We start from the raw sequence: 24,381 nt of genomic DNA, 5'->3' as shown, positions 1-24,381 counted from the left end.
GACGCACCATGAAACTCCTATGCATCTGTTTGCTACAGTAACGACCTACTGCAGAACCACCCTCGCCGAACTACAGATAAAACCATGAGGAAAGTGTAAGAAATGAGAAAAGGAAGCCTTATTCTATTCCAGTTTAAAATTAATCTCTCTTCATGGTTTTTCACTAGGTACGGTAATTTAGTTACTCTGCAAGATAAGCATAAATAATGTAATCCTTACTTCTCTGCAGACTGCTGTATCAACGGAGAGATCAGATGGAATCGAACATAACCTGGTGGGGAAAAAGAAACTTAAACAAGCAACTGTATAAAAGTGACACCTTTCTAAAGCCAAATCTATTTCCATCAGGTTGTTCTTTGGTCACAATTTGAGTCTAATGAAAATAGTCATTCAGCTAGAAGAATATATTTTTGCCTATATTAAGGCATCATTAAACATCTTCTCTTTTTCACTCCAAAATCTTCCCTTAAAAATACCAAATATTAGAAAACAGAAAGCTGTGCTTTGCAGAATACTAACTCACATGGTGTGACCAATATAAATAAAAAAAGAAAACTCCACAAAACATCCGTTTAACAAACACTAAAAATTGTGACATTCATATTTTCCACATTTGTCTCAGATCCAGGCTATATTTTTCTGTAGAACAGACTACAGTCTCTTCTAATTCATGTGTTCCTTCATTTTCAAGTCCTTGTCTCAGTACCATATTCTGTCTGCCAAATTCTGTCCACAGCCAAACACATTCAGAAGTCAGTATATTTCAGTGATTCCACTTTTTAACATGAGGTATCAGCAGGGTTTCTTTGTTGCAAGGTAGTTTACCTACTTCTCTGTTATGGTAGCTAATAAACATATCAAAAGGACCATGGAAGACCTGACAGTAAACACTGAGTTTAAATGGTGAACACTATCACGGGTTATTTGCCTTCAAATCGAATCCAGCTGGTAAAACCAGGGACTTCCTATTCTTTGGAAAGCCCGACGGCATTTACCTTTTGGGATTTTGAATTTATCATCCTTCCTGTACCAGAGACACCCTTGTTGAGTGCTTAGTGTTTTGACTGGATATTCTGTCTCAGGGCAGTCAGCAACTTTCAAAGCAAAGTCAGTGGCTAACAAAAAGGAAAAACAAACCAAACCCAGAAGTTAGTAGGTTTCACAGACACAGCCAAGCTACACGCATGGAAGTCTTCAAAATTATCAACAAAATACATTTTTCCCCTCCCACTTTGCTAAATTACACACGATAATGCTTCCCTGGACCCAAAGAACATTTTTCAGTTCCACATCAGAATAGTGGCTCAGAAGCAGTGCAGAAATGGTGATGCTGCATTCCATCCAGGATACAAGTTAGGGGTTTATTTTCATTTGGTTTTGGCAACAAAGCCAGATGGTATTTAGATGCTTTCAAAAAGAGCAGGATTAAGCAAATAAAATTGCTCTTCTCGGGTGTCCGGAGCTCTGTGTTAACTCTCACTGATTCTGTGAGGCCTGCTTTGTTATGGCTATATGATCTGTAAGTCTACACCTTAGAAAAACTCAGTTCTTATAAATAAAAGAATACTAAATAAAATTCAGGTGAACAGAGCTCCCATATTTTTTAACTTGCAAAACCAGGTTGATGTTCAGATGGAAATTAAGGATTGTTTCTAAACCACAGAAAATTCTCAAAGAAATTATTGGGAGAAGATTTCACTCATGCTCAGGTGCCTTACCTATGTATTTGTTTTCTTCTGGAAGGTGTAAATCCTGATTTAACTCAAAGTCACTGGCCCATAAATCACTCCAGTACTTGTCAATATCTATTAAACAACATGAAATGCATTTAGTTCAACAGGAAGGTAATGCTATCCTATTTTCTAGACCAGCCATCTCATCTCTTAGCTACCTCCATGAAGATTTCACCATGAAGATTTGCAGTACAATAGGAGTTTCTTAATGTCACCTGGTTCATCATGAATCTTTCTAAATCCCTTCCTATGAACTCCCCTGGAACAGGACTGAAGCAGTTCTATTAAAAAGTAAATCAAGCCTGCCTGCATTAGTAATCCAGCTACCAACATGCCCTGTCCTTGTTTGTGTTCTTTTCCCTGTTCAGGACTTGAATGGCAGCCAAGCGGAGGGCTCACTGGGATTCCCGCCTCCTAAAACAATTGTAAACTAGGGAGGGAGAATCAACTGATACCAAACAAAGAAGAACAATTACTGAGTAGGACAGAGTATTTGACTAATGATGAGGTCAGTTTAGTCCTGGGGATTCATTTCCCTACTTCCCTGTGGTCGTATTTTGTGCTGTCACACTTTTAATCTCTCTACTGCACGAATCAGACATTCTCTAAGTTTCTGCCGTTGTTTTACCTTCCACGCTGTATTGCGTTCCAAACCACCTCTCTTTTAGATGACACTGGCCTTCATTGGCAGCAGACAGCAAAACGAGGTTGGCTCTCTGAGGACTGAGCTGGTTAAGGGCATCAGCAATGATCTACAAATTCAAGACAATACTTCAGTTCAAATGCAACACTGGCTCTGCCTGACCCAGCAAAGACTTCTCAGTCTGAACACAGGAAGGACAAGACATAACAAGCTTACAAAAAAGGAGATTTGCTTTCAAAATATAAAGTGTTTCAATTAGTATAAAACCTGTGCCTGTATTATGCCTAATTAGAAATGCCTATATACATGCCTATATTATACATTATACAGTTTTGATTACATCAAAACATGTAATCAGAGTTCAAAGAATTTACCTCAGGCTTGTATTCAAACAAGAGTTGGTCTCCTGTCAGAAAATCCTCCTTCTGAAACAACTGCATGTTCTCACAAAGGCTTTCCACGTAGTCAACTGGATCTGTCTGTAAGCAAATAAATAAAGCTATTTTTCACATAATCAGAAAACTAAAATATCAATTTTCTGTTCTGAGAAGAGCTTGACTGGTCAGGTATGTTGAGCACGAGTTGTATGCTGTGCTTGTTACGGCATTTAGTTTCAGTTATTAAACTAAATATATTTCATAACCATATCTAATGCTCAGGACTCCTCTGAGAATCCTGAAATATCAGACACATCATCTCTGTAGAAGAAACCTTGAGCACGCAGTTTACAGTCATTAAACCTACTAGGTTAAAGACCCAGTAGAATGCACTCCTTGCCTCCAGGGAACACAAGCAGAGTCCTGCAATTCAAGATTTAAAGTGATGTGGAACCTGGAAAGAGCAAGCCAAGGAACTGCTGCTGCTGCATGAGTATCTCTGATTCTGCTCCTTTCCTAAGTTCTCTGCCATGATGTACAGCATGAGGAGGAAGAGATTCTCCTATTTGAACATGAAAGCATAGATTGCCTTTTAACGGTGTAAGACTGCCTAGTGGAGAGCTTCCTGCTGAGTGCTTTCGGGTTTTTTTGAACTAGCCAGCATCATACTCTAAAGATTCTGGGTCCAGGTACAGACCACAGTTCGCCTGAAAAGAGGTGAGTCTGACACATCTGCGTCTTATAAATGTAGTGGGAAACATGACCAAGAATTTCGTAAGACACTGTACACCTGAGGAAACATTAAACCTCTCTTAGGGCACATAACTGCTTATCCCAAAGCCGTGCCTCTGTGACCATTATTCTTTAGGATGGCCACATACCAGCTCTTTCCGTGAACCAGAAGAGTGGGGTGCCATGACTAAGTCATTCATCTGTCCCTAAGATGCACAACCCTGTCACAAAAGCACATACATATCTCTGTTCCTTGCTTTCTGAGTTAAATCCCTGCAGTGTCAATAACCTGCTAATGATCACTCAAAAGCAACTGGCCAAAAAGGCAGGACTCTTAACAGTAGGTATTTCCTTAGTGTAAACTCGCGTGTTTTCTATCCCCACCTGGCTGGATACTGGGAAGTACATAGTCTATTAAGAGCACTAACAGTTTTGGGGAACATAACATTCTATGTTATGAACCAAGAAGACTAATAAGAAACTTTCAGGACTAAATAGTTTCACGTTGATGAAAAAGTCAAACTTTAAACCGGACAACCTCTGCTGGAAAGATTAAAGACAGAATCATAAAACTCTATGTAGGGCAACAGACATTCATTCCTGTTATGTCCAATATACTAAATAGCCATCCATCACAGATTTTTAGTTCTTCTCTACTGTTCTGGGGAAAGCTTTTGTTAGGAGAAGACAGTCTGTTGTAATCTTGTAATAGTTGAACTTTGCTAACAAATTCATAAAAGCTGTATTCCACTAAAAAAACCCCACATGGCATTTAAAAAAATGTGTAAACTTGTTCCTACCAAAGAAATCCACCGCTCTGTTATCTATCACTTGGGGTTGTTGGCAGCAGTCCTTGCTGTCTGTATCACTTGCAAATAACACTTCTGCTATTCAAAGGCCACTCAAGACACTCAATATCCTCCATATGCTATTTTGAAGGCAGAGCTACAGATGCAAGGATTGCTAACAGTGACATTTCTAACATCCTGATGCTCACAGCAGACTGGCGGGTCTTAAGAGTGTCTGAAAATACTTGGAGCATCTGGAGAGAAAAGAACTCCAACTTCAATATTTCCTATTCTTTTTTTTTTTCCCTCCTTTCTGCATCTGTGTACCTTAAAGAAACCAACCAGCTTCAGTAATGCTTTCAAGCCAAATATGTAGCATATGGATCTGTTTTCCCAAAAGGAAATTTTAGTGCCATTCAAAAGAACCAAGTTACCTAATAAGAAACAGAACATGGCTAAATGTAGTGAGAGTAAGAAAGTCAATGAAGTGAGGCTTTTCAAATTATCTAAATTGTGTTCCCTTCTTTTTCTTTATCTTTAATAAAAACAAGTAAGATTTTTGCTAACTGCTATTTCAGTAAGCCAAGGAAGACTTGACACAACACCACATTTAACTGTGTAGTGTTGTAACAGCAGACAAGGGGGTCACTAGCATCCTAGCTTTTTTGAGGCCAGGTCACCAGCATACCACACCTTTCACACAACACTGCTTTGCTATTCCCAGAAATCAGCAGTGCCAAAACAGCTTAAAAAAAGTGAAATTAGGCAAATCATAGAATCATAGAATCATTGAGGTTGGAAAAGACCTCTAAGATCATCGAGTCCAACCGTCGACCCAACACCACCATGCCCACTAAACCATGTCCCTAAGCGCCTCATCTACACGTCTTTTAAATACCTCCAGGGATGGGGACTCCACCACTTCCCTGGGCAGCCTGTTCCAATGTTTCACCACTCTTTCAGTAAAGAAATTTTTCCTTACATCCAATCTAAACCTCCCCTGCCGCAACTTGAGGCCATTTCCTCTCGTCCTATCGCTTGTTACTTCGGAGAAAAGACCAACACCCACCTCACTACAACCTCCTGTCAGGTAGTTGTAGAGAGCGATGAGGTCTCCCCTCAGCCTCCTTTTCTCCAGGCTGAACAGTCCCAGTTCCCTCAGCCGCTCCTCATAAGACTTGTTCTCCAGACCCCTCACCAGCCTCGTTGCCCTTCTCTGGACACGTTCCAGCACCTCAACGTCCTTCTTGTAGTGAGGGGCCCAAAACTGAACACAGTATTCGAGGTGCGGCCTCACCAGTGCCGAGTACAGGGGCACAATCACTTCCCTACTCCTACTGGCCACACTATTTCTGATACAGGCCAGGATGCCATTGGCCTTCTTGGCCGCCTGGGCACACTGCCGGCTCATGTTCAGCTGGCTGTCGACCAACACCCCCAGGTCCTTCTCTGCTGGGCAGCTTTCCAGCCACTCTTCCCCAAGCCTGTAGCGCTGCATGGGGTTGTTGTGGCCGAAGTGCAGGACCCGGCACTTGTCCTTGTTGAACCTCATACAGTTGGTCTGGGCCCATCTATCCAGCCTGTCCAGGTCCCTCTGCAGAGCCTTCCTACCCTCGAGCAGATCAACACTCCCACCCAACTTGGTGTCGTCTGCAAACTTACTGAGGGTGCACTCAATCCCCTCATCCAGATCATCAATAAAGATATTAAACAAGACCGGCCCCAGTACTGAGCCCTGGGGAACACCGCTCGTGACCGGCCGCCAACTGGATTGAACTCCATTCACCACAACTCTCTGGGCCCGGCCATCCAGCCAGTTTTTGACCCAGCGCAGAGTCCACCTGTCTAAGCCGTGAGCCGCCAGCTTCTCTAGGAGAATGGTGTGGGAGACAGTGTCAAAGGCCTTGCTGAAGTCCAGGTAGACCACATCCACAGCCTTTCCCTCATCCACTAGGCGGGTCACCTGATCATAGAAGGAGATCAGGTTGGTCAAGCAGGACCTGCCTCTCATGAATCCGTGCTGGCTAGGCCGGATCCCCTGGTTGTCCCGCTCATGCCTTGTGAGCGCCCTCAAGATGAGCCGCTCCATAATCTTCCCCGGCACCGAGGTCAGGCTGACAGGCCTGTAGTTCCCCGGATCCTCCTTCCGGCCCTTCTTGTGGATGGGCGTCACATTGGCAAGCCTCCAGTCTTCCGGGACCTCCCCCGTTAACCAGGACTGCTGATAAATGATGGAGAGCGGCTTGGCGAGCACCTCCGCCAGCTCCCTCAGCACTCTCGGGTGGATCCCATCCGGCCCCATAGACTTGTGAGTGTCCAGGTGGCATAGCAGGTCATTGACTGCTTCCTCCTGGATTACGGGGGGTTCATCCTGCTCGCCGTCCCCGTCTTCCAGCTCGGGGGGCCAAGTACCCTGAGGATAACTGGTCTGCCTGTTAAAGACTGAGGCAAAGAAGGCATTGAGTACCTCAGCCTTTTCCTCATCCTCAGTGACAATGTTCCCCCTTGCATCCAATAAAGGATGGAGATTCTCCTTGGCTCTCTTCTTGTCATTAATATATTTGTAAAAACTTTTTTTGTTGTCTTTAACGACAGCGGCCAGATTGCGTTCTAGCTGGGCTTTTGCCTTTCTCATTTCTTCTCTGCACAACCTAACAAGATCCCTGTACTCTTCTTGAGTCGCCTGCCCCTTCTTCCACAAGCGGTAAACTCTCCTTTTTTTCCTGAGTCCCAGCAAGAGCTCCCCGTTCAGCCAGGCCGGTCGTCTTCCCCGCCCATTCTTCTTACGGCGTACAGGGACAGCCTGCTCCTGCGCCTTTAAGACTTCCTTCTTGAAGATCGTCCAGCCTTCCTGGACCCCTTTGCCCTTCAGGACCGTCTCCCACGGGACTCTCTCAACCAGCGTCCTGAACAGGCCAAAGTCCGCCCTCCGGAAGTCCATGGTTGTGGTTTTGCTGTCCCCCCTCCTTACTTCACCAAGAAGCGAGAATTCTATCATTTCATGGTCGCTAAGCCCAAGACGGCCTCCGACCACCACATCTCCCACCAGTCCTTCTCTGTTTGTAAACAGCAGGTCGAGCGAGGCACCTCCCCTGGTAGGCTCACTTACCAGCTGTGTCAGGAAGTTGTCTTCCACACACTCCAGGAACCTCCTAGACTGCTTCCTCTCTGCCGTGTTGTATTTCCAGCAGACGTCCGGGAAGTTGAAGTCCCCCACGAGAACAAGGGCTAGCGATTGAGAAACTTCTGCCAGCCGCTTATAGAACGCTTCATCCGCCCCTTCATCCTGGTTGGGTGGTCTATAACAGACTCCCAGCAGGATATCTGCCTCGTTGGCCTTCCCCCTCATCCTTACCCATAGACACTCAACCGTACCATCATCACAATCGTTGAGCTCTAGACAATCGAAACACTCCCTAACATACAGGGCCACCCCACCGCCTCTCCTTCCTCGCCTGTCCCTTCTGAAGAGTCTGTAGCCATCCATTGCAGCACTCCAGTCATGAGAGTCACCCCACCATGTTTCTGTGAGGGCGACTAAGTCATATCTCTCCCGCTGCACAATGGCTTCCAGCTCCTCCTGCTTGCCGCCCATGCTGCATGCATTGGTGTATATGCACTTGAGCTGGGCTATCGATTTCGCCCCCGGCATCGGCACGCCACCCCTCGGCTCACCTCTAGCGAGCCTGGTTTTATCCCCTTCCCCCTTCGAACCTAGTTTAAAGCCCTCTCAATGAGCCCTGCCAATTCATGAGCCATGATCCTTTTTCCCTTGTGAGACAGCTGGACTCCGTCTGTCACCAGCAGGCCCGGTGCCATGTAAACCTCCCCATGATCAAAAAAGCCAAAATTCCTCCGACGGCACCAGCCCCTGAGCCACGCGTTGATCAGGTGTGTTTTCCTGCTCCTTTCAGTATCCTTCCCTGCCACTGCAGGGATAGAGGAAAACACTACCTGTGCTCCCGATCCTTGAACCAGTCGCCCCAGTGCCCTGAAGTCCCTTTTGATCGCTGCAGGACTTCTCTCTGCAACCTCATCACTGCCAGCCTGTATAACCAGCAGCGGGTAGTAATCAGAAGGCCGTACCAAACCAGGGAGCTTCCTAGTGATGTCTCTGACCCGGGCCCCAGGGAGGCAGCAGACTTCCCTGTGGGACGGGTCCGGTCGGCATATCGGGCCCTCTGTTCCCCTCAGAAGGGAATCGCCTATGACAATTACCCTCCTTTTTTTCTTAGCGGCGGCAGTCGTAATGCGTGGGGCTGACTGCCTCACCCTAGGCGACCCCCCGGATGGACCTTCGTCTACATCCTCGCTTGCCTCGCCCTCAAGTTCCAGGGCCCCATATCTGTTGTGTAAGTGAAAAATACTGAAAAGCCCCAAACAATTTGCACAGCACTATTAACGGGCACAGAACTTCACACACAAGGGCCTAATGATTAAAACTGAAAAAGACCCTACCTAGCAGGTAGAGAATGAAAAAGGTAACATTTAATTCTGTTAAGGAAAAAGTCACAATATTTCTTTGCCTAGAATACAAATTCTTTCAGCAAAATACAGCCTCATTAACTGCATAATCTATTTCTGGTTGAACAGAACTTTGAAAATGTGTTTCAAAATCAAAAAGAAATCCTTTTCATGGTTTACCTATATCAACACAAAACAGTGGATGAATACCTGTTCCTGGTACTGAAATTCATTCGCTTCAATCTTCTGTATTTCTTCCCATATTCTGTAAAGGAGGGAGAAGACAATAAAAGCGGATTTCCTCCATTGTTCCACAACATATATCGAGAACCTGAAAAAAAGATTCTAGGAATTCTAGTCTTCTAGGAAAGGCAACAAGGGTGAGTTCAGTGATTCATTCAGGTACAAGACATAGAAGCCAGTATTACATGCACTACCCTTCCATCCAAACGGGCATTTCTCAATTGGCAGAAAGTTCTGCTATTTTCTGAGGAGGCAGAGACTTAACTACAAACAGTCAAAATCTGATACCAAATTAACATAAAGGCTAACACCAGAACACCATTGTCCTGACTTCCACAGATTTGGCTCAACAAATCTATTTAAATAAACACAAAACTGCACCTAACATCTACACTAGTTCAGCTTATTAAAATTAGAAATTGGATCACAACAAATCAAACTAAAAGCACCAAGAAACAAGCATAAACATTTAGCAAATTCATTTTTAAACTGTTTTAAACTGATACGTTTCCCACACAGACAAGCTTTACTACTGACTCACCGTTTATGCTCTAGTAACTCCACAAAAAGTGCGAACACTACAAATAAAAGGCTAATGGAGAAGGACAATCTCACAAATATCTGATGTAGTGGCAAACACTTGCCTTTTATCTGGCCCTCTTTTCTGCAGCATCTTCACATACTGAAATACAACATGGGCCACCTGCAGACAGAAAGGAACAGATTAATTTTTCCAGACATTACGAAAAGAGTAAGAAAATCAGGTTGCAGTAAACCATACCTCATAGAAGTGCTTGTAACCCTCATCAGTCAAGGTCACAGAAATGCTGAAGATGGAGTAAGTGGAGTTCTGTTCAAATCCTGTCTCACCATTTCCTCCATATAATGCAAGAGCCCAAAATCTATGGAAGAGTTAAAGGTACTTACTAATTACTCGTTTCAGCTTTATTTGAGCTTAGTTACAATTAGCATATCATAGCTTTACTTCAACGGCTTTCAATCCGTTTACAGTTTACGCAAAGCTTTTCCAAGACAAAGATGTGAACCTCAAGATACAGAATTTAAGAAAAACAGTGAAAAAGCTAAGTGACCTTTTCGAGATCTCTTAAAGATCAGTCACAGATACTGCTGATCCATGGATCACAGACCAAAAGCCACTTATTTCTTACTTGGGTCTATCATCAATTTAAGAAATATCACTACAAAACAGTGATACAAAAAGGCAGACTTGGTCTGCTTTTATATATATATAGAAAATATATATACACAAAATAGAGTTTGCCTTTATTTTAATGATAGCAAAGCATTTAAATAACTATGCTTAAAAAATACATACTTTTTCCTAAGGAAAGAAAGAACACTGCCTTTGCCTTCATGTCCCACCAACCAGGAAATATAATGAAGAGGCTTTACCCTAAAAGAAAATTTGAAGGAGATTAAATGCCAGGAGGTAATACGTTTCACAGAAAGAACTCAAATCACTAGACAAATGACTAAAATATACACTGTTTGCTTCTTCATGGCAAGTTTTGCATTTTCAGGCAGCATTAGGATAATAAGCTAAAAATGTGGGAGTTCAGAACATAATGACTGCTCTGAGTTGGTGAGGAATGACATTAAATCAGCTGTGTACCAATTCCACTCAATTTATAAAAGGAACCATATTTGCATCAGTTTAATTCATTTAAAAAACGTTCCCCTAGCTAAACCAAAGTAATCTGTAACACAAATAAATGAGATTCTTTGGTTTGTTGTGAAAGTCAATAAATTATTCACAACATAGACATGGTAGAAGTAAAATGCAGCACCACCGTACCTGTAATACTGTTCTTGTGGGGGAAGCGCCCAAGTGATACTCAATGAATGAACTTTCCTAATTGGAACAACTGAACACAAATAAATTTATTAAATATAAATATACATGATTAGACATAGATAAGAAATTTTACATAATGCAGAAAGAATGGTTAAAAGTTATTCAGAACCACACAGAATTAGTCTACAAAGTATGTGGATCACACAGAGAAAATATGAAGCCAGGTATTCAAAACGTTTAAACAAATGTATTTTACTTACCTCTGTAAAGCTTGTGAAATTCTGGTGTGTCAAAAGGCTGAGTCAGATGGCCAAAGCTGGGTTTGGGTAAACCACTTAAAAGCAAAATTAAAGTGTGATGTTACTGGCAAGGATTCAAGGCTACACTGAGATAATCACAAGATGTTAGCATCCATAGCTCTGCCGTGACAGAGGCGGTGCATCAGACAACCAGAAAATGACCCTTAACAAAGGGTGCAACCCAGGATCCACCCAGCCCAAAGTAGAAGGCAACCTGGGATTCACTTGCACTCTGCCCACACAACAGAGTAATTACCCAAGATTTAGATACCACATCAACTCCTCCCTCTCCTTCTGTCCAAGGCAGTAACAGTAAAAAGCGTGCTTTCCTAACGGGAAAGGAAAGCCAGCACAGTAAACAACTTCCTGAGTTGGCCCTGGATTCACAGAATCCTGATGGACTGTCTTGCGGGGAAGGAGGAACGAGAAGGACGGGAGTTGGGAGAAACAAACGTGTCCCTGTATGGCATTGGACTTCGACAAGCGCATTTCCACGCACCACAGAAATAAACATCTTGCAAAAGCGGAAAATGAAAGGGGAAATAAAATGCTTTTCAAGTTAGTAAAGCTCTTCCAGAGCCCACTTTTTAGACAGCACACTGCAGTGAATTATTAAAAAAAAGATTAAGTTCTAACCAGTTGCCACCCTAAGGATGACACTTAAATTCAAGATATGGTCTTAATTTATTTTGCTGCTAATTATTTTTGACATAAAGCAAAAGATAAGAAATGTAAAATGATAATCCAGGTTTGAATGATTTATCATAAAATCAAGGTATCAGTACATATTAAGCAAACACCGCTGCAAGTTAGCACCACACAGCTTGCAGGCTAAATAATTGTTAAGCATAAACAAAGTCTTCCTGAAACAATTAATGCCAGTCTTTAATTTCCAAAGTTGCCCTTTTTTTTCTGGATAAGGATGTTACTTAACAAATGTTAATTTCCTTAGCTTCTCCAGTAAGGGATGTTTTTTAAAAACAGTCATTTTAAGAACAGATAATTTTATAATTTGTAATGCCTTTATGGATCAAAAGAATCTTACTTATTTGGGATCTCAGAGAAGATTTCTGTCACCCACTTTTCCAATGTATCCAGTGTTTCTAATAAGGAGAAAAAAAAAAGAAAGCCAGAAATGTAATTTCCTGAAGATGTAAGACAAATTCTTTATCTTATCTCACCAGTTCAGTTATTTTAAAGAGGCTGCAAGTCAGTGTATTTTAAAATTGCAAAGTTCTAAATCATGAGCTTCAAAGCTGCTGGTTTGAGTCAATTCTTAATATTCACTGAACTATATCTTTGGTCATAGCTCTGGTTTTGTATATACTGCTGAAATCTCAGGCTGATACAACTGGGATTTAAAGTTCAGTATATCTGGTGTGACTGTGAAAAGGAATTACGAACTTGGGGATCTGCAAAATCACCAGTACTTGCTAGACTCATTCCATCCCTCTATGTCCAGAACATAGGCAGTAGTTTTCACACCTAAACGCAGTCCTACAGTGCTAAGAATTCCTTCTCCCCATCCTCTTTGCTAAAGGAAATGTGTCAAGAACCAGAAGTTTAATTTTTTTAAAGTGACCAATCAGAGATTGCTTGTTTAAGCGAGCATTCTGTATTCCAAGAGTGATGTGGTATATGCTAAACAACAACAACAAAAATGCGGTGGGCTGGGACTCACAGTTTCTTTTGTTTTAACAGAGCTAGAAATACAAAGTTGAGCTGGCTGGCTATCAGTCCCCATGCTTTTCTTCCCCATCACCGAAAGAAACAACATTACAATCCATCGCTACGTAAACGATTATTCAAGAGGCATTCAACGAATTTTACAGTCTAGACAGAAAGGAAAAGCCTAGGAGAAGAAAATAATTACCACTTCTGTTATCACCATCTCCATTTTACAGATGGGAATTGCAATCCATTTTAATATTCAGCAAAACTCCTAAGCACAAACCTAACTTGAATGCACACAACTATTTATTTTCAGCACAGGCCTCTACTACATGCTTAACTTCTAAGAAATTTCTCAGCAGGAACGACCCATAGGTCTGAAGTTCTTTGCTGAAATGAAACTCAATTCCATTTGCACAGAATTTTTCAGTCTACTGGGAAAAAACTTAGAATCTCTATTCTTCCTAGATACATGTGTTTTATTTTAAGACCTCTTTTGAAAGAGCCCCAAACAGAACAAGACAACTGGGAGACCCAGTCTCAGTCTCCCCATCATTTTCTGTGGAGGTTCACTGTTGATGGCAGAGAAACCAGCAGCATTAAGTCATGTAAGTGGCCTGACTCCACATTCCTACAAGGTTCTTTTTTAAATATATCCTTGAGATTTTACATTCTGTGTTAACCTGGAACCATTCAACAGTTTCAGTTAAAAGTTTCTCAAGAAGTGGCAGGATGACAATAACACGGCACAATCGCTCAAGCTTCATTTGGAAGCCAGGCTAAAATCTACATATAAATACCTCCTGCTGGACTGGACAATCCACTAAAATGGCTTGGGCTACAGCTGAACTGGTGCCAAAAGCACTACACCAACAGCAGCAATGAGCCTGTTTTTAAGGAACAACTGACGTTACCTTTAGATTGGACAACTAAAGTCATATAGTGAGCAGAGTAATGGTGCTGCCAGAAGTCCCTCAGTCTGGTGTAAGTATCAATATTATTCATTTTAGGCTCATGTTTGAGTGTATCCGCATTACCTGTAAACATTAAAAGGTGGTTAGTTATCTAGACACTGGTTATGTCAAGACCAGATATACCGAGAATTTCTTTTCCCCCTCTGGCACTGAGTCTAGTCATGGTAAGCACATTAAAAATACCTAATAGAAATTTGGAGTTAAAGGCATGTTAACTGAAATTTAGTATCTTCCAATTTCTAGTTCCTATTATAAGGACAGTTGATATTTCTATGACAAGGGAGGACAGAGTCCTCCTGCATTATCAGATCACCCATACTGTGTACCGCACAGCTCATTGTGTGTGGCCAGCTAGCCCCTCACCAATGGAACTTGCAGAACAGGGGAGGGAAAAAGAGGGCAAAATATGATGTTCAGTATATGTCACTACAGAAGTTTATAAAAATTATCTACATTTCAAAGCTGGCTAACTCTGTTACCCATCACACTGCAATTTACATGCTCACCAGCATCACAAGGGTGAGGGAGCTAGGACTCTGTATTGTCCAGAAGAGGAAGGACAAATTTCCCTTCTGCTCCACTCACATGGCTGTGAAGGTCTACTTCTGCAAGTTCAACAGTGAATTATTTACTTTGAAAAGCCTCCTTAGACACAAATCCAGAAATACTTTATTTTTCCAGGAAATTTTCATGGCAAAAAGGAAGCTTAAGCAAGACAGAGACGACTCAGAGAGCACCACCTCTACATTAACATTCACGTTAAAGTTACATGATTATACACTTAGGGCAACCTAGCTTTAACATCAGCAAAAAGCAGTACCAGAATGAAAAGTATTTTAAGAAGCAGACAGCTGCTTTTATTCCCAAACATTTTTCTGTAAAATTAATAATTGCTCTAATACTTCTGAGCAAGGCTAGTGTTTGCTGTGATAAGATAGCTCATGTTAGTGCATCTTTTAAGTGGTTAAAAGTTTAAGTATTATCACCACTTTATAACATAAATGCAGAACTTACCCCAAAAAAATTTCTTCATAGGATGTCCAGGCCTGGCAAGACTCCCGAACAGCATCTCCTTTCTGTTTGCATCAGAGGGTCTCGCTAGCTGATACTCTGTTAATTTAAAGAATTTGCAGTGGCATACACCAAAATTTGAGGTCATGTTCCCACAAAACAAAACAAAGCAAAAACCCCAACCAAACTGAAAAGGAGACACACCACACAGATGCAGCCTGGAATAGTTTTGTTTTAATGTATGATAAAGTAGTGAAATAGGATAAGAAATAGGACTTGCTAGCAGTAATGAATATAAGTCAAGAGAAGAGGGAAAACGTAGCTCATTGCTGAGAAATAAAGAAAGGGATAAGGAGGGGAAGCATGTAAAGTCCCAGCCTGTCCCGTCTGAATGCTCTCAACCTGTAAAGTTTAATGGGAACACAAGGCCATCAATATTCTACAGAGTCAGGCCCTGCAGAAAGGGCCAGAGAACAGTTACAAACCTGCTTTTCCCATATATCACACAGAACAACTTCTAGCCTAATCACGAAATAAGAAATTGAAAGCTCAGCAAGATAGTTTCCAAAAATGCAGTTTTACAATCAGTTTACACTAATCTAAATATGGGATTCTGCCAAAATCAAGAATTCACCCCCTTGAACTGCATTTTCCTGTTCCTGTTTTTGCTGGTAATAAGAAACATGCACAGCAGAGCTGTAAACTAATTCTTCTGGCTGGGTTATTCTGCAGCCAGTTCATCAAGCTGACATAATTTACTGGGCAGCGCATTACTACAGTGTTAATACAAGGGAAGGAGTGGATCTGCATGATGAAGGCAGTGCAAATGAAGGCATAAATTGGCTTAAGCTGTTTAAGAACCACACCTTAACTCAAAGACAGGTCCTTGTTTATATTGACACTTATCTAAATTCAAAGATCAAATTGCCCATTTTTCCTTGCCAAAAGACAGATGAAGACGACGACTTGGAATAAATATTTTAACCAGTTGGTATATCTGCCAATAACAGGTTTTTTTCTAAAACAGTGAAGTTTTATAGGCAGTCTGGAGGTATTCATTACATATTAGAAAATCAAGTGAACACTCCACTCACTTCTACGCCAGGTTCAATTTCCTTCTGTGAAGTGACTTTGTAATTATTAAGGCGTTAGAATAAGGAGACAAGTACAATCACCTCAACTTATTCTATTAACTCCATATAGGACTGGAGAGAGCACTGGGGCTATGCTGGAGCTATAGGCATGTTGTTCACTGAAGAGCATCCACATGCTCATGTAATTGCCCTACCAGTTACTGCCAAAGCACTTAAAATTATTAAATTTCTAATTCAAGAAATGAGATGGCAAACTCTTGCAGTGATTGCACTACATTCAGTCTTTCTCCTCTAACAGCCATTGATATCCATGAAACTTAAATTGAAGAGTTTGATATCTCTGTCAAGTTAGATGAACTTGACTGAAGTGCTCAGAAGGGTGGTCCAAAACGGAAACCAATAAACAGTGTTACAAAATAGATTTTGTTTCTTTAAGAGCATGGGCTAAACACACAGGAAAAGATACTCTTACTTACCACTGTCTACAGCCTCGACTTCTCGGTCTATTGCATCCCTGATCATTAGCGGGTGAATGAAGAATTGTGCCCACCTATGAAACAGAAAAATTCATATACTTTTCTTCAGTGTCTATTAAGCTAGGGCAAAAAACCAGCAATTAAACCCAACACCTACTATTTTAGTTTATGAAGTTGCTTGTCTTACTACAAATTATGTAATTCTTGACTATACTGTCTTAAGGAAAGATAAAAGCCAGTTTTGTGATACCATCAAAAACCAAAGGGCAGGGTTTCCCTGCTCCATAGAGTGGGAATGAATTGGTTGGATACAGTAGGTTATGACACTAATGGGTGCAGGATTATCTGCCTTTACATCCTAAGAATGATCATACCAGACCAGACAAGTGATCCATCTAGTCTGGTTCCTGGCTCTAACAGGGACCAGGATCAGATGCTTCAGAGGAAATCCTCCGTTGTTCATTACGAACAACAAGACCATAGGGAAAGTTTCTTCCTAACTCCAGGCAACAAATTGTTGATTTATGTCCTGAAACATAAGTTTTTATATCCATTACAATTTTTTTATCTACTATAAAAGTCAGTGTTGTCATCCAGATACATCTCTTCTCCTGTACCCATAGAGAGCAGAGTAATGGAAAGGGACAGGTCTGCAGTGAATGGAGACTCTGCAAAAGGCTGCCAGAGAATCTAATATTTCTATTTTGTTTGTTGAGTTTTTTTAATGATGCACTGAACTTGTCGAAGCAAAAGGTTAACAGCAATACATTGTTGACAGAGTTCTATGGCTACAGGACACATCAAGCTAAAGATTATTGAATGGTGATGTCTTTCAATTTCTTTAGATCCACAAGTGCTTGAATGAGCAGAAATCATCAGCAGCATCCATTTATCTTGTTTGTATGAGATGCTGTTCTACAGAACTCCTAATTTCTGCGTTTCCCCTCCACTAAGTGAGCTGTTGTGACAGATTGCAATGATATTTTTTGATTCTTTTGCACTTCCAAACATCTAAAAGCTGGACTAATCTGCAAATGAAAGCTGAATTTGGCCCAGTAAAGTAAAATTTAGGTAATATTCGGTAAAATGTGCAAACACTTGTTTTTGGCGTCATCACAGGAATGTATTTTGATCAAAATAAGATCACAGTAGAGTCTACTCTCCTGAAATATTCTACAGCACCAAGAATACTCAGCTGCCATGCCCCTATGAACGAGTAATTTCCTCTCACTGAGGGAAACCAAGCAACAGGTGGAGCTCTGTTGTCCTAACATATCCCGCGGCACAAAAGAGCCAACTAAATACTTTCTGACAAAAGATACATACTTGACCGAATAACCTGGATTGGGTTAAATGTATCCTTCTGAGGCACACATCGTACCATAACTTTCAAGGCTGCCCTTCCACTCACTTCGATGGATTAGACTCAGAACCAAAAAAAAATTTAAATAAATCCCACTAACTCTGTCAGGACCAATATTTCAAGGGATGAGTCACTGGGACTCTGGTACAACTTCCCCTTCGAACAGTTGTCACACTGCATAAGATTTCTCCTGTCATCAATGCTACTAGTTTAAGGGTGGTAAAACGATCAAAAAGCTACGTGCGTTAAGACTTACACATGGATCCTAAGTAATCACACAGCAGCTACACAGGCACTATCTCAAAAAACAGTAAGATATCCCAAGGGAAATAATATTTTCCTTATATTCAATATTCTCTGTGGTAGTACAAGTACCTATGGAAGTTCAGCAACAGCCTTAATCACCCCAAAATGAAGAACTGAACAGCTACACCCAAGCTCCTGAGGCACATACAAACATTCGTTAACACCTAATCACCATTTATATGAAGTTACCTATCAAGCGCTTCTTTGAAGTACTTCCTCTGCACATCAAACTGGAAGACTGTCCGCTCACAGTCAGTCGAAGCATTGTCACTGCCCCCATGTTTCTTCAGAAACGCATCAAACCCATTCTCATCTGGGTACTTCAAACTGCCCATAAAAACCACTGGAACAAAAATCAGCAAAATTACCAAGATGACATGAATTTGATGATATTAACTGCACCTACAGAAACTCCTCTTCAGCACAGTGTTACCTACAACTGACCCACAGCTCACATGCAGAGGCTAACTACTAAATAGCAACAGACTGTGTAATCTGCCCAATAATTAGTGTAATCTGCCTTTAGCAGAAGGCCAAATAGACTGGAAATAACGGTGCCTTTCTAGGCATGATTGGCCTCAATCGGTCAAGAGTAGCATTTTAACATACATCTGGTCAGAAACTTCATGTGCTTTCTGTGCCTGTATTACTAATTCATCATCCTTTACTAGAGAGATAAAGGTCTGTAGCTCCAGCCTAGTTTATAAAAACATAAGTAACATGCTTCCCCCCACATTTAATGGATAACAGAAAAGTGTATCTTAATGCATAGCCTGCCAAAGAGCGAGACACCTTCTCCCATATTAAGAGTTCCTTACTAAATCAGCATTTTTATAAAAACACAAATTTATTTAACTGATGAAAATAAATTCTGGGGTAGCTAAAATAAGAAATGATAACTAAAATACTACACAAATTCAGAGCTAGGTAGCAGTCATTTTGCACTGAAGTTGGAGAAGATGAAATAGGAGCAGATACATACTGTGTTCCAGGAAGTGTGCTAACCCAGGCAGATCTTCGGGATCGGAAAAGCTGCCAACAGCAACACAGAGGGCTGCTGCAGACTAGAGAAAATACAACACTCTCAGTAAAAGCTGCTTCAAGAAACACTTCAGGAAAATGACAGAAGATAAATCAATCAGGACAGGCACAATAAAAAGAAGGTTCAATCTGAATGCCTCACCACAAGGTTTCAGACCACAAGAAAGCTCACTATGTATTTTTCCACCCTACAGCTTTAAGTACATACCTGCTTTTCTGTACAGCCTCTCTTTCTTGTCTCTTCCTTTTCAGCTAGCTCTTCTAATTCACTGTCATCAGGATCATTGAAGTCGTCATTATCTCCATCATTGTCCTCACCCTCATCCTCCTCATCACAGTCCTCATCATCAAAACCTTCTCTACCATCTTCAATCTCAGCTCCAGAGTCGTCATCTTCATCACTTTCCTCTTCAGATTCATCATCGTTGTTGTCTTCCTCCTCCTCCTCCTCCGAAGACAAAGCAGCTGGGGCAGCATCCAAGTAATTCAAATCCGAAATCAAAAGTGCACATAAGCCATTTTGCAGTTTAATATACCTGAAAGAATAATTATTTGCAATGAATACACTCATTTCCCAAATCTGAATTTTCAGAATCGCAAAAATTTCTGTATTTCCTACAATAGTTCTGTGCTTGTCAGCTGAGATTTCTTAATGAAAATCTAATGGTAGCTAAGAAGGTGAGTAGTTTTATAGTGGGAAAGTAAAAACACTCTTCCACTGTTCAACACCTATGAGAATAAGAAAGAAGCAATTCAAGGCAGTAGTAGAAGCCCTTCTCCCCATAAGGTCAGAGACACTGATTTGGGCTTTTATTTCTCTCTCTGTGAAATATTTAAGCTACTAGCATCCACTCAGAGAAAACTTCAGGGACTCAGAATAGGCAAACCCAAACTTCAATAACTTGTTATGCTCCTCAGGCTCTTGGAAACACGTATTACGTGACAGAATTAAGATCTTAGTCTTTGCCTCTAAATAGGCCCCAGAGACTCCATTTTATTTGATTTTATCAACGCTTTCTATTAAATGGGGTCCACAGACATAGCAGGCATGTGTTAGAAAGGACAGATCTCCTCTGCAGGCTTAATAAAATAAGTGAGAGTGAGCTGGTTGGGTTGCTATCAAGAAGCAATATACAGAGTTCTCTCTCTGTGTGTATATAAGTACACAGAATTTTTTATATATGTGTGCACATACGTATACATATAAAAAAATCTACAAGCCCTCTGGCCAGCACCATTCTACAACTTTTCAGGCTGAGGACTGCAAACAGCAATGCTCTGTGCTACAAGATCTCTCAGCAGTATTAGTTTCACATCAGATCAGGAACAGTCACAATTTGTCAAATTAGCCAGAGCACCCCCTCTGGAAGCTTGAGCTGCAGAAAGGAAGGAATGCTGGACCCAGAAAATACTTGATCCAACCTAAGAACGAGTGTGATATAGACAGGTGGTATCTGATGCAGCAAAAAAAATCTGCTGTTATAAAATGAACCCATGGTCACATCCCACCCTCGCAGAAGAATCTGAGTTACACAGCAAGTTTATACCAGATCAGAACTTTGCAATGTGGCCACTGTTATAATTAGGCAGCAGAAATTTCAAAGCAGATTTCCAGTTCAAGCTACATGGCAAATACCCAAAAGAAAAATGAAAGGCACATTGTGTGTTTTTCAACTCCAGGGTTCCCAAAGTTTCTTACAATAAATGTCTCATGTTTCATTCCTGGCTATCATTATGCAATTTCCATGTTTCCTAGCAATAAAAACATGTTCTTATCAATATTCCAATTCAAAATATGAAGCCAGTGTAAGTTTCACTTTTTACTAGAGCTGCAGGCCACCTGCTGTGGCTCTGCAAACCACACACCAGCTTGGAAACAAATTATTCAGAGTACTTCTCTCCCGACTGAAATTCATGTGGACGTATTTGGAGGAAAGGGGTAAAGGGGGCATTGTGACAAGAGTTAAGCAGTTCTGAAACAAAAGAAAAACGCGCTTCTTGGACTATCAAGTCTATGAAAAAAGCTAAAGAACAAATGTTTAATAATTGTGGTGTTTATTAGTTATGACCACTCATCCAACGGGAATTGATAGCACTTACTCTGGGCCAGGGTTTCATAATCATTAACACACCCGTTTTGCTTGCTGCAGGACCGGTGAGCAGTCAAATTTGTTCCAATCAAAAGCACAAGTGCATTTTTATTCTTTTAAACTACAGCAGAGATGCATTGACTAACTGCAGGAGGTACAGATAGTACTAGATCCATGCTGATGTCTGGGTACAAAGTTAATCATCCATACATTCTGAAAGCCTGTTTGCTAACTGTTTGCATCATATACATATGCCTCATTATGCAACTGCAGCACTTCTGAATGCACAACAGGGGTCCTAAAAACAGATACGCTGTACATTCAGGCACTTCAGCCCCTGGAGAGCTCAGAGCAAGCACCCCAGACCGTAACAAGTCAACTTTGCGACAGCATGTCTTCCAGCGCAACCACCATCATCTTCACCTCTGCATACAACTGTCGTCTTCAGTTTTTCATGGCCCATAAAGAATACTGGCTTCCCAGTGACCAACAGATAGTCACGGAAAGGAGAGAACAGAACAGTGCTATTCTTCCTGAAGAACGATTTGCCATAAAGCTGTTTAGCCAGGTGTATCCAGTAGCTCTTGTTGATCCTTTCTACATACCTCCATTAAACTAATGGAGCAGATGATACTAATTTTACATTACTCATCTTCAGGCTTGTGGGTGTTACATACTAGGACAGAAAGCACCCAGTAGCAAGGTAACAATTGAACTAAGCCGCTGTTGAAGGCTATCAGATTTCACTTCAGGAGAATCTAGAACAGTTTAGGTTATACTGAGCAGAGGCACCAACTGGCATAGGTGTTCTTTACTTTTTCCATGTTTCAGTCCAATGGAAAAGGAAAAGTGTAATCAATCCTAAGTACCAATTAGTACGCAAAATACAGGACAAAAAATGCAATCACTTAATATAGCAACAAACGCAAGCATAGTCCAACTGCTTTTTTGAAGGACTGTACAGGCATTGATACAAATAAGGCTTAAACATAAAAAAAAATTTCAAATTCTTAAAGTTACTGTTTAAACATCCTGGAAAAGTTTAAACAGGATTGTTCTCACACCAAGTTTTTCTTATATCAATGATAATTGTTTAGCAGTTAAGTAAATATTGAAAAACATATCAATGCAAGGTAAACACGTAGAGAAATGCTTTAATTTCCAAATTACCCAAACCAAGCAATACAAGCCCATGAAATTCCATATATGGATGAATTTAAATAAAACATACATTTTGGTAATGATAACTACCCACTCATAGCTCTAATGAACAAAACCAACTTTGATTATGATGATAATTTTTGTCCCAACAAACTCACTTTTGAAAATACATTCTGCAATCTCTGTCAGAACTCTTTTGGTTTTATGATCACTGTATTTGAGAAGATAAAATATAACATTTTCCACTAAGTTAAGACTGATGTCACCAGATGGACACATTAAGCCCACTGTGACTAGTCTGCAGTATACATCATCACTAATGCATAAACAGAGCAGAAAGTGTATAGGCATCATCAAATCACCTGCCATTACATTGACTTAGGAGGTTTGGTATGTAGTTAGCAGACACAGGTATGCTTTACTTTCAGCCACACTGAAGTTCTCTGTGAACTCTGCAGGAAGTCGAGCCTCCTGCAAAGTAGCATGAATAAAAACGCCAGCAGGAGAGGCAGGCAGAGATCCAGAGGAAGCAGCAAGGAAGTAGGGCAAGAAGGAAGGGAGCGGGTTTCTCCCTAAGCCAATGGGCACAGTCCTCTTCACGCAGCCAGCAGGGAGTTTCACTGTCAACCAATGTCACTGCAAATCCAAAATTCAGTTCCAGGCTTAGGCAGATTCTCCACTGGCTGCACAGATTAGACATCATGAAGAGTAAAGATAAAAAAAGCATCTCTAACAAGGGCCGAATACTCTTCTGCCTAAGAAAAAGAAGTTGTAATAGCGTCCCTTCAAGAACGACTGCGTTACAGCATCCAAAGAGCTCAACCTCCACTGGCCATTCTCAGCCGAATCTCTCACTGTGAGGCAGGCACAGAGGCTGTGGGCTGCGCTCTGGGAAGGTGATCTTTTTCAGCACTTTCAGGGGTATTACTCAGAAATACACAAATGAAGACACAAGCAAAATAGCAGCGTAAAAGTAATTTCTGCCTCAACTCACATATTTGTGTTAAAACTTGGAAGCTCATCTAAAATGGGAAGTCTTTTTTTAAGTTGGTATCTGCTCTGTAATACTTCAACTGCATTTCACACTTCAGCTTAACGCTTTCCGAGCAGAGCTGCCTGGACAAGGGCTACAAACTAACAATTCAATATCGCTGTGCCTCAAAAACATAGCATCACAGCAGAGTCTTTGAACAAGTACTGTTTTTTTCTTCCTGTGCAAGCCCCAAGCCTATTACTGTATACAAACCTGACAGCCCACCTTCGGAATAAATACACCCACGAACCCCCGGTCTCCATTTTTCACCGACAGGCCCCTAATTCCCCCGGTCACCAAGAGGAGCCCAACTTCAAGCACCTGAGGTTACAGACGTGCTGGAGTGCTCGGGGCAGGCTGGCCCCGCACGCTCCCGCGCCCACCTCCTCCCTCCGGCCGGGGCCGGTTTTCCGTGGGGAGAGGAGGCCCCAGCCTACCCCAGGGACCAGCCGGGGGCTGCCTCAACGGCAGCGGCTCGTCCTCCCCCCACCCCCCCTTAAGCCTTCCCGGGCCAACGGCCTCCGGGGGGAGGCCCGACGCCGCCGGCCCTCACCGGTACTGCTTAGGGTCGCTGGGGGACTTGACGATGTCGGGGTCGCCGAGGTTGGCGCCGGGACCGATGTCTCCGCGGTCTTCCTCTTCCCCGTGAGGCGAGCGGCCTCTGGCGTCGCGGCCGCCCTCCCCGGCCTGCTGCCCCACCGCCAGCTCCGGGCAGCTGTAGCTGGACGTCGCCTTGTTCCTGCCGGGCATGGCGGCGGTCGCACGGCACCACGGCGGCTGGGCAAAGGCACCCACCGGCCGGCCGCGCCCCGCCAGGCCGCGGGCACCCGCCGCCCCCACCCGCACTGCTCGGCCCCTCCGTGCGAAGGCGGCCGCGAGGCTGCGCATGCGCCGCCGCCGGCGGCCGGCCGCCCCCGCCCCGCCGCGCCGCGCCGCGACCCGGCTAGCTTCCGCCGCACGAGGAAGTAGCGGTGACGGTTGCGACGGCTCCGGACCGCACCAGTCAGCACCCGCCGCAGTGCCAGGTGGGGAAAACGGACCAATCCCAGGCCCTCACTTGGTCGGG

The 24,381-nt window shown here is 42.4% G+C and overlaps 1 protein-coding gene across 1 annotated transcript in view; it reads right to left on the bottom strand.

Moving 5' to 3' along the window:
• The window catches only part of NRDC (nardilysin convertase), a 33,350-nt gene extending 9,199 nt beyond the window's left edge, over positions 1-24,151 (bottom strand). The window contains exons 1-19 of the mRNA XM_076340214.1: positions 23,869-24,151; positions 19,240-19,567; positions 18,973-19,054; positions 18,180-18,333; positions 16,322-16,395; positions 14,755-14,850; positions 13,681-13,803; positions 12,141-12,198; positions 11,057-11,130; positions 10,797-10,866; positions 10,317-10,394; positions 9,762-9,882; positions 9,625-9,683; positions 8,948-9,002; positions 2,751-2,855; positions 2,362-2,485; positions 1,719-1,805; positions 996-1,115; positions 220-271 (exon numbers count right to left, since the gene is read on the bottom strand). Coding sequence (XP_076196329.1) covers positions 220-271; positions 996-1,115; positions 1,719-1,805; positions 2,362-2,485; positions 2,751-2,855; positions 8,948-9,002; positions 9,625-9,683; positions 9,762-9,882; positions 10,317-10,394; positions 10,797-10,866; positions 11,057-11,130; positions 12,141-12,198; positions 13,681-13,803; positions 14,755-14,850; positions 16,322-16,395; positions 18,180-18,333; positions 18,973-19,054; positions 19,240-19,567; positions 23,869-24,065 — 2,057 coding nt within the window. The 5' untranslated portion in view covers positions 24,066-24,151. The remainder of the gene's footprint in view (positions 1-219; positions 272-995; positions 1,116-1,718; positions 1,806-2,361; positions 2,486-2,750; positions 2,856-8,947; positions 9,003-9,624; positions 9,684-9,761; positions 9,883-10,316; positions 10,395-10,796; positions 10,867-11,056; positions 11,131-12,140; positions 12,199-13,680; positions 13,804-14,754; positions 14,851-16,321; positions 16,396-18,179; positions 18,334-18,972; positions 19,055-19,239; positions 19,568-23,868) is intronic.
• Between the last annotated feature and the right edge of the window lie 230 nt (positions 24,152-24,381).

This window comes from Aptenodytes patagonicus, chromosome 5, assembly GCF_965638725.1.
Source record: "Aptenodytes patagonicus chromosome 5, bAptPat1.pri.cur, whole genome shotgun sequence".
Lineage (NCBI taxonomy): Eukaryota > Metazoa > Chordata > Aves > Sphenisciformes > Spheniscidae > Aptenodytes > Aptenodytes patagonicus.
This window is presented reverse-complemented; position numbering and strand designations above follow the sequence as displayed.